Source organism: Embiotoca jacksoni, unplaced genomic scaffold (genome assembly GCF_022577435.1).
Source record: "Embiotoca jacksoni isolate LCO1_2020_lvr unplaced genomic scaffold, fEmbJac1.0.p SCAF_16, whole genome shotgun sequence".
In the NCBI taxonomy this organism is placed as follows: Eukaryota; Metazoa; Chordata; class Actinopteri; family Embiotocidae; genus Embiotoca; species Embiotoca jacksoni.
Window position 1 is genome coordinate 7,877,501 of NW_027185296.1, and position 10,349 is coordinate 7,887,849.

A 10,349-nucleotide genomic window follows, 5' to 3' on the forward strand; every position below is an offset into this window, starting at 1 on the left:
TGGCAGGCAGTTTCTGGGGCTATACAACTGTGAAAAGCACCCTTGAATGATTCAAGGGGAGATGACTGTTAATTCATAGGGTTAGACTCAGCCCTATAGGCTGCTTTGTGGACTCAAGATTTATTTTACCGTGAATGATAGCTGGCTGAGAGCTCTCTGAGATCTCATGCTTGTTATGTCAGTGCAACAGCTGACAAACACGACCATGAAAAAAAGCGCTTTATCTTGCAATAAAACTATCATAGTCCCTGACACTGCTGTGCATGTTATCTATGCAATATTACATATTCGCAATGTACTCTCCAAATGAGTGGTTGCGGCAAACTATAGGTTTTTTGTTGTTGTTGTTTTTTTTTTACGATAAGCTGCTAAAGCTGCAGAGGTCTGAGTAGTGCAGTGATGCTGGATGTGGAGTGGTATGGGCTTGGATAAACTATCCATGGCATGCAGTTAAGTATTTGCCAGCTAATATTTCACAGTTGCCTACCAAAGTGTTGAAGCTCACCAAGACTTGTTATTCTTTGTAAGATGAATAATCATAGATTAAAGAATGTACAAGGATACCTTTCATGGGAATCTTCCAGTGATTGTGCTAAATGAAAAGTGGGGATATTGCTCTCGTGTTATAGCAAAGAAGTCGACTTTTTGCGAGTTGGAAATGGTAATTTCAGCCACTGAGAGTGACAGAATAGATTTGCTGTTTGCTCTCAAGAATTTGTTTTACATATGGAGATGTGGGGGCTGGTAAGTGTGCGTAACTCAAGCAACTAAGAAAGAGGCAATGAGTGTGGCATGATTTTTGTGGTTGTGTCCACTTCTCTAGATGAGAGAAGCTTTTTTTTGGGCGGGGGCAGATTAAACACCTCTGTAAAACACGGACAATCACCATATTAATGCAACATGCGGCACCACAGAGCTGGTCACTGTGGACTCGGGTACTGTGGGCTACAACAGAAAATTAACGGTGCAGGGATGAAAAATGAAAATGCAAAAAAATCTCTTCATGGAGACACACTCTTAACTGTCCCATGAAATTATTGCCAGGGTTCATGCATTAGAGCTATTTATTTTGTTTGGGTGTAGGTTAAATAAATTGTTCTTTTATTTATTCACTTATTTATTCAGTATTTATTGTTTATTTATGTTCTGATTCTAATTATTTTACTGGTTTTATTCCATTAGCGTGTATTTTTACTTTCCTACAGTTTATTCTTTTATCCAAATGTGATTAGAATTAACATGATTACAAAGAAATGACGGCCATTACCATGGTTTCCTGCTCCTGTTGTAGTGTGGTTTCATATGCATATGAAATAAACAAAGTACTTTACCACGTGTCCGTGTGTTTTTGTACACCTTGCACCAGGTTTTAACCTCATCTCTCTATTCACCAATCGGAGCGTCTCCCACTTTCAATCTCCTGCAGGCCTTTTCTCTGCAGCCCCCTGCCCTGCTCCATCCCTCTCTTTATCTCTGTCCCTCTATAGTGAGGCAGTGACCCTGGGTGTTCGCTGTTTGGGATGACCTCATCTTCGGCTCTACCTCCCTCTCTGTGTCTCTCGCTCTCTCTCTGGCCTGTATAATAGGAGCAGGATTAGGGCTATAATAGCGCCCTGGCTGCTCACTGCCGGAGTCTATTGTGGCTTTGTGTGGGAGGGACGCACCACTGCTCATGGCCACACTCACATTCTGACAGAAAACATGTCCAAACACACTCCTTGGGTCAGGGAACAACTAGAAACAACTAGATTTAATAAAATGTAAATGAGTCTGTCAAGGCAAAAAGGTCACATGTGTAGTCATCAAGGGAAAGGCAGACTGATAGACTTGATAAGCAGGTAGGCAGGCCGTCACACCTCTGATCTTCAGCAGGAATATCCCGATGACACATTTAAACATATATCCCCCCAAAGGATTCTCACACGCTCACAAACAAAGTCAATTAGCGAGGGGAACGCTTGTGTTATACTGCCCTCTAGCGGCCGCTTTCAGTACTACTCCCGTCTTCCAAAGGTCAATGAGAGCTTCGTGACACTGAGCATCTCCACAATGCTGCTCCCTGCCTGCCTGCATCACCACTCCACTTTTACTACTGAGCCACATTCACCTGCAGCAAACACTTACAGAGCGGGAGTCCTCGCGTCGTGGTGGCCAGTGAGCAGCCAGATCTGGAGAGCATTTATGCGTCAATTCAGTGAGTCACAGTTAAACAGTTTGGAGAGCGGTGATGAATGACGGTGATGACTGCAGAACTGGACCTGGGCCCTAAACCTGAGGAGAGGGGGGGGGGGGGGGGGGGAGAGAGAGAGAGAGAGAGAGAGAGAGGGAGGGGTGAGGAGGGAGCATCGGGAGAGAGGTAGAGAGTAAGAGAGAGAGAGAGAGGGAGGGAGGGGTGAGGAGGGGGAGCATCAGGAGAGAGGTAGAGACTAAGAGAGTGTGAGAGAGAGAGAGAGAGAGAGAGAGAGAGAGAGACAGTGGTTAGTTTGTAGTTGCCGATCGCCACCTGACAGGTGAGATCACCGGGCTGCTCGGGCTGGGGTTCATGAAGTGAGTGGGGCAAGGAGGGGTGGTGGTGGTGGTGGTGTGCTCTGTGTCTTTTGGACTCCTTATTCCCGATCGCTTGATTTCAGTTTGCAGATGCCGACAGATGTGCCCGAAGACAGGCTCAACAACGAGGACACCGCCACCCAGGTAGAGCGCACGAGGCTGCGAGAGCTCCAATTAACTAGATGTTGTAATTGGGCGACCTCGTTACGGGCGACGTGGTGGGATGTGACGATGTTTGATATTATTGTTGACTGCTAGTGTGTGTGTGTGTGTGTGTGTGTGTGTGTGTGTGTGTGTGTGTGTTGCACGTAGTTGGTGTCGGTGCAGGGTGGGGGGGGGGGGGGTCCTGCATTACAAAATACTAAACTTGAAGTCATTTTCTAAGCGCGGAATCTTAAACTTAACTTAATAATAATTATTTCTAACAGTGGAATAAAAATCTTTATTTATTTTTTTTTTTTCAAAGACTTCTTGATACAAAACTGGCACATAAGTAGTACAACGTCTCTACGGAACTTTATAGCGTCTGTTAGTTGACAGTTTTCTGGACTTTTGTTGTGATCTCTGTAGTTATCTGTGAAAAAGCACCGACCTGCCGCTGATGACAGGTCAGCAACCAGCTCGCCCAGTTTGTGCCCCTCCTGGACTAACATACATTCTTACTAAGCTAACCGCTGGGTTTTTTTTGTTTTTTTTGTAAAAGTAAAAATGTTTGACCAATACAAAAAGCCGCTTTAAACACTTACCGTTGAAGTGAAGGAAGTAAATAGCTCAAGTCACACACATAATGCTCAGTCTGAATTAATGACCCATCTTCTTGAAACAATCTTCATTGCACTTTAAAAATAATTCCCCTGATAACTTATGGTCAGTTTACATCCAAGATCACAAACATCCCTGCCTCAACAAGTTTTAACATATTTTATCTGTACCTTGTTTGTATGTTTGTATTTTTTATTATGCCTGCAGGTTTGTTTTAAGTATCTTATTTAAGCCACATCTATATTTTATTGCTTTAATTTTGCAGACCTTGTTTTAGTGTCAAGTTCTATTACACGTATTAACGTATTTTATGGATTTAATCTCTTATTTGCTGCTCAGTGTAATCTCTGCATCATTGAAAATGATCCTCAATGAGAATTAAATGAAGGTTGAATGACAGATCTTGGCTCCTATCTCAGCCTTGTTTGTTAAACGACAAACACCTTATCAGAAAAAGAGAGTGGCTTTCAATGTTACCCAACGATACACGTTTCTCTCTTCTCCAGTGTGACGGTATGACCCTGTCCAGCAACCCGGCCGTTCGCAGAGGAAGCACCCCTCTGCCAATCAAGCACCAGCTCAAGCGAGAGGAAGCCGTCCACGATGACTGTGACTGGATGTCAGGTGCAGTTGGACCCTCTGCCTCCCCGATCAGTTTCAGCCCTGCCTTGGACGACACTCTGACCGTGGCTGTGGAGGGCAGACCTGACGGGCCCTTGAGGATCGCCCTGCTGGGGCAGAATGGCGTGGGGAAGTCTTCCCTGTCCATGGCCCTCGCCGGGGACATGGACAGGACAACGTCTGTGGATTCTGACGGTACATAGCTGTGTGTTTGACAGGATTAATGCAGAGCAGTATAATGCAACGGGGGAGGCCCAGTGAGCAGCAAGTAAATAAATCACAGCGCCCATCTCCCATCTGAGACCTAACTGCTGCTCTCCTTGTCCCTAGGGGAGGGTTACGTGCGCACTGTCACCGTGGATGATGAGGAGAGCACCATCATTATCTATGACAACTGGAGACAGGTGAGCCAAACAACACTTCACCGTTCCCACTCTCCCTGCTCCCTCATTAGGCCACTGAGCCCTCTGCAGCTGCAGTCAGTGTGCTCAGCTGCTTTGTGTGTGTGTGTGTACATACACGGTATATATATATATATATATATATATATATATGTGCTTCCGAATACTTGGACTGTTTTGAGGAAGCTCAAAATGCACCTTTTTCAGTTTGGATTCGATTTTCTTTATTTAAAGAACTTTGTTTGCTTCGAAACACAACGTAATGCTTTGCAGTATTAGCAGGTTAGCTGGGGAAATAGAAGTAGTGTATGGATCTCTAGCTGAGTGTGTAGAGAAATCTGCATCTGTTCATCTGTGCTCTCAAAACATTCATTTGAAGGTGATCACGTCCCAGCATGCACTGGAGCAGAAGGTAGAATATGAAAAGGTCGGACACGTTGCTAATATAATGTAAGGAATTAGATTAAAGGGACAATGTATCGTCAAATGTAAGAGTAAAACAATCTAAAGGGTACACAAATGAGAAAATTAAATAATCTACCATACCTAACCAGATGCTTACTGGATATGTAGCATATAATCTGCTCATCTATTTGGAGCGCATGGCATTGTTTATTGTACCAAAAATTGATGCCAAGCTCAGAAAAGCGCTGTGATAAAAAGGGGACAATAAAATCTGCAGCATCTGCATCTGTTTGACTGAGGAAAGCTCATTATCAGCTTGTTTTTCACACCTTTTTCCTCTTTTCCCTTGAGTGGAGTTTCGAGGCATCTGTGTGTGGATGTGAGAGAGAGAGAGAGAGAGAGAGAGAGAGAGAGAGAGAGAGGGAGAGAGTCGCCCACAGAGCGGATGTGCCAAATGAATGCATTAATGTTTCTGATTTAGGTGGATGTGTGAAAACACTGAAGACACACTCTTGTGACACAATCTGTCTTTTTTTGATGTGCGGATCCTTACGTGTTACTCGTTGTACAACGAGTTACATTTTATGAGACATTGTAATGTTTGCCTTATAAGGCATTTACTTTTCTCATCGCAGCACTGCACCCCCGTTTCCGTTACGAGAATGCAAAGGTTGCTTTTGCTCTGTGCTCAAATATAGACCGAATTAATAAAATCAAATGAAAAGTCAATGGACCACGGCAGCCCTAACTAGAGACAGGCTGGCGTTAAGTCTGTGAAGGATTCACTCAGGATGCAGTATGTTATTTTTGGAGGTTCTGTCCTGCTTGGAGAGGATGAGTGTACGTGTGTGTCACTAAGAATTTGAGGAGTGCAGCAGTTGGTGTTTTCTACAGCAGTGATTTCTCACTATAGAAGTGATTTTAGATGGAGGACTCCCTTTCTTCGCCCTGTTTCTTCAAGCAGTACTTCTGCTGGTATTGAATGTAAGGCTTTGACCACAATGTTTGAATTTAGATAGATTTAGACTTTATTAATCGCACAGTGGGGGAATTTTGTAGTTTATGAGAAAGTAAAACATTTTTTTGCAAAAAATAAATTCATACCATGGAGGAGAACCACGTCAATTTGATATAAAACCTATGACTTGTCTTTCTTCGTGATTCCTGGTGATGTGTGTTTCAGTGTGTTCAAAAACTGCAAACTGCATCACGCTGTAACCCGCTGTGTGTCTGCCACCGTCTGTCTCTCAGGACCTGTCGGCTCTGCAGTGTGAGGTGTGTGTCCTGGTGTTCTCAGTGACCGACAGGCGTAGTTTCCACCGCACCGCTCAACTCCGACTTCTTCTGAGAGAGACACAGCCCCAAACTCCCATCATCCTCGTCGGTAATAAGAGTGACCTCGTTCGCACACGTGAGGTCTCCTCTCAAGGTGAGATGAAACTCCGTTTTCATCGTCCCCCTTTAGGACTCCCTTCCGTTGTGTCTTTCATCCTCACAGTTGGTGTTGACATTTTCAGCTCTCTCTCTCTGTCAGTAAACACACAACGTAAATATAAATGTCATGCTTCATTGCTGGGTGGGAGTTTGAGGAGAGTCACAATTATAGTTAAAAGAGGAGAGCGTTCACTGGGACTGCACTGTCTGTCTGCAGTTTTACAGCAAACGAGCTGTGCATCTCGGTACTATTGCACAACCTACACGTGACACTCTTCCATACTTCTCTTCAGCAGTTATTAGTTATTATTTATGAAAGGTTTGACGTGCAGAATCTGAGCTAGGCTGCTTCATCAGGACTGTATGGGTGTGGTTTGGTCAGATGTGATAATCAGTGCTGGCAGCACAAGAAAACACTCACAACTGTCTACAACTGCAACAACTGTGGATCTAACCATGTAAAATTTAGGGATTTTGTTTGACTCACATTTGACGTTTAACTTGATTCAAGTAAATTTCACTAGCTTTTTCTGGATAAGAATCTGACTTTTAAGTAGATACAAGGAACCTGTCTGTAAAACATCCACCTTAAGGTTCTAGGAGCCTTGTTTTGAGCACTGTGTCAGGATGAGAACATCTCATTTCAAGCATCACGCTGCAACTTGTTCTGTGCATGCCAAGATTTTAAATTTTAGATCTTGAAATATGAATTGATTATCTTCTTTTAAAGGTTGTGTGGGAGTTTCTATCTTTAAATAATTGGTTTATTATGCCGACTGAAGTTTCTGTGTTGCCTGGGGCTCAGATGATGAGGTCAGTCGTTCAAGGCCTGGTTCCTCCAGTCCACGTGCTGAAGACACTGAATCACACGCTGGTCCTGATGAAAGGCAGGACGGCTGCATGGCAGGCTTGTTGCCATTAGTGTGTGAATCGTTGAATGAGAAGCACAGACAGTAGAGATTGAAGTCTAGTTTAATTAATAGATATGGGTGTAGGCCTACATATTTCAAGATGAGCCAGCTACTTTAAACTTACTACCCCACCACTATAAAGTAATTTCCATTTGTCATTTATTTTCTTGTTCCTTGGCTTTTATTTTTTCAGTGACCTCAAATTAAAAACAACAAAAAAATTGAATTGGTAATTATTTACCAATATTCAGTGTGTTTCACTTGTTACAGTGCTGAAGTAAGTCTGATCTCAAGTGATTTGTCAATTAAAATTAACTAACTCCATGTACTGATAATTCCACTGATATTAAGTCCTTATCTCTTTTTTTTTAACTACTATTTTGGCCAGGTTTCTTTGCAGTGTACAATTTCTGATTGATGCATCCAAGTATGTGACTTCACCAAGTCCTACCCACTACAAATCAGCGAGGAAAGCAACACCAAACACAGAAATACAGAAATCTCACATTTAAAATAATGGCGATATAAGACCCTCCTGCTCATCGAAGGAAGCTGCTTCATATATTATTTTTTTCAGGGTCTTTATGGTAGATAAAGAGTGTTTACTGCTTCCTATCTTTGAACCTTTAAATGAACCTAAGGTCAAAATATCTGGAGTTTGTTGTGGCGCTCTTCTCTGCTAATGAAGGAATCACAGTGTGCTGCATGTAAATGACTCAGCAGACCAACGCAGAGACGGCTAACCACAGGTTGCAGACGAGCCAGCGTGCACAACTCCCAGATCTAAACAACAAGTCAGGCAAAGTGATGGCTTTATTCAACTTCTGTCAGGGAGTGGATTTCAAAAGAAGAAAATAAGCAAAAAGAGACAGACACAGAGAAAAATAACTCCAGCCTCACTTGCCTCAGGGTCTGCTAGCAGACAAATCCCCCCTGCACCTCTGGTTTTTATGTTTTATTTACTGCCTGTCTCTTCCTTCTCTGACATGTTCATACTCACTGACAGTGCAGCACTCTCTCACAAGTCTTTACTAAAAAAGAATCTTAATTCTGTGAACTCAAAAAAAAAAAAAAAAGAATTTGCCCTCATCAACCTTTTTAATAAGCTGTTCATTATGTTTTACACAACTGAAAAGCTACAGCATCAAACATAAACCACCGAGTGTTACCTGCTGGTACAGAGTACCAATACAGCCTTCGTTATGAATAATGAATAAGCTTTTGGTCACCGTTTCTAGATTACAGACGGATAAGCCTTACATTTAGGGAGTAAGTGCTCCTTTACATGTGAGAGTCCTCCTGTAACTGCAAGCCCTCGATGTTACATGGTATACTGCAGCCTGGCTGCTGATGACTTACTCCACACTCGGGATAAAGTGAGCTGTAGATTTACAGCTCGGTTTATAATCTGTATCATTCATTTTGTAACTTTCAGTTCTTATTGATTCAGTTGTGAGTTCACATACTGTACATACATAATTGTATTCATTTCAAGTCTGACATCTTTTCGTATAATGCACTGTGGTGATTACGATGTGCTGGCTGACAGCCCGGTGTCATGCCGAGCGTGTAAAACTCCCATTTATCATATAGAGGTAAGCATGTCAGCGTGATGGCCGTGTTGGCCGCCATGGTACAGTACAAAAGGGCTAAAGTTTGTGGGGCAGGTTGGGGTTGGTTGGATGAATACAGTAGCAGATTTTCATCCAGGAGACCAGCGTTTGAATCTGCGAGAAAGTGATGTGGATTAAACAAATCTTTTCCTCACCAAGTATTTTCGATAACTAACACTAATAAAGTGTTTTTCTCCTAAACATAAGCACATGCATAGGTGAGGCAAAACATGCTGTCCTGCAGAGGGTGGCTGCCTGACACACTTTGGGGTGATATGGGGTTGGGTTTGTTTGGGATGTGGATTTCGAGAGGAAATGGGCCCCCTTGTCCTGATTAAGGCCCAAATTACATACCTACAACATCCCTGGTTTGATTACAGCTGGGCTCTCCTGCCCACCTCTCTACTACCAACTATAAAATAAAAGTGAAGGCGTATCATGTCATTTTATAATAAAACACACTAACCTTAACATTGCTGCAGACGACACCAGAGACCTTCACTCTGAGTACAAACTGCCTGCCTTCATCTTGTCCCTCTGCTCTCCGTCTCCTCCCTCAGAGGCCATGTCCAGCGCCGCCCTCTTCAGCTGCCTGTACCTGGAGATCTCCGCCTCTCTGGATCACCGCACCCCGGAGCTCCTGGAGTGTGCGGTGCGACTAGCCAGGGGCGAGCCCCCGTGGCCTCCGGGGACCAGCGCAGAGGACATGAGCGGAGCGGGCCAACGGGAAAGCATCACCTCGCGGGCCAAGCGTTTCCTGACCAACCTGGTGCCCCGGTACCCGCGAGAGCGAGAGGTGGGCAAGTTCCTGAGGCAGAAGTCCCGCTCGTGCCACGACCTGGGGGCACTGTGATCGGGGAGGAGTGGGATGTCAGATTGTTAGCAGAGACAGCTGGGAAGGGAAACCAACAAAGAGAGGAAGAGATACAGCAATTAGTGGACCAGGGAGGAGGGTGTGAGTGACAGAGGTGTGAAGGTGCACACCAGATGTGAGCACAGATGTGAGCACAGATGTGAGCACGTCCAGCTGAAGGAAACAAAAGTTAGTGATGATGTTTACCTCTAGGACAATAGAGAAATTTTGTACACAAGACCAAAAGAAAAAGAGAAGATAAAATACTATTGTAGAAAACATGTAAATAAAGTGTAGTAGTGATACTTAACTGCCACCCTCCTTAGCTTTGAGAGCAAAATAAATTGCGTTTTTGAGTCTTGCGACTGTGTTTGGGGCTCGGCTTCTGTTATCACACTCACAGTTTGCTTATTGCCTCGGAGAGGAAGGCAGTAATCACATTAAACAACAGTGCAACTCCAGGATAAAGTCATGACCACACAGATTCACAACGCATTAGTGGGTTAGACTTTGCTGATGATTCACGTTGTGTTCATTTCTTCTGAGCTGTTATGGTATCCATCCAGTAAAATAGTCAAAGGCCAGCGAGAAGAGACGAGGTTTAAAGAAGATTAAAAAAAAAAACTGGGTTCACAGAGCTCGACATGAGCAGGGAAGGAAAGGCAAATTATTGTATATAAAGTGATTGTTGCCATGTTACTGTTGTCAAGGAAACCTGGAGTCACTGAGACTTACACATTATGTCACTTCAGCTCCCTGGCTGTACCGCCACTGTCTCTGTTACGTATAGACTGGGAGGTAG

At 43.7% G+C, this 10,349-nt stretch overlaps 1 protein-coding gene across 3 annotated transcripts; it reads left to right on the forward strand.

Moving 5' to 3' along the window:
- Nucleotides 1–2,094: 2,094 nt before the first annotated feature.
- Nucleotides 2,095–9,909, forward strand: LOC138198911 (GTP-binding protein REM 2-like). 3 transcript variants are annotated; one of them, XM_069150667.1, is made up of 6 exons: nt 2,095–2,194; nt 2,631–2,691; nt 3,816–4,125; nt 4,261–4,334; nt 5,988–6,165; nt 9,255–9,909. In XM_069150667.1, the coding sequence occupies exons 2-6, from the start codon at nt 2,638–2,640 to the stop codon at nt 9,545–9,547; spliced, it is 909 nt and encodes a 302-aa protein (XP_069006768.1). In that variant the 5' UTR covers nt 2,095–2,194; nt 2,631–2,637; the 3' UTR covers nt 9,548–9,909. The 3 variants fall into 3 exon arrangements, with proteins under 3 accessions (XP_069006768.1, XP_069006767.1, XP_069006766.1); XM_069150666.1 differs by lacking the exon at nt 2,095–2,194 and adding an exon at nt 2,400–2,510; XM_069150665.1 differs by lacking the exon at nt 2,095–2,194 and adding an exon at nt 2,403–2,547.
- The last annotated feature ends 440 nt before the right edge of the window (nt 9,910–10,349 follow it).

What these genes read in the sequence shown, in the direction of transcription:
- LOC138198911 (XM_069150665.1), top strand. An exon ending in AACGTCTGTGGATTCTGACG is followed by an intron (nt 4,126 to 4,260) that starts GTACATAGCTGT and finishes CCTTGTCCCTAG; the next exon opens with GGGAGGGTTACGTGCGCACT. An exon ending in TCTATGACAACTGGAGACAG is followed by an intron (nt 4,335 to 5,987) that starts GTGAGCCAAACA and finishes TCTGTCTCTCAG; the next exon opens with GACCTGTCGGCTCTGCAGTG.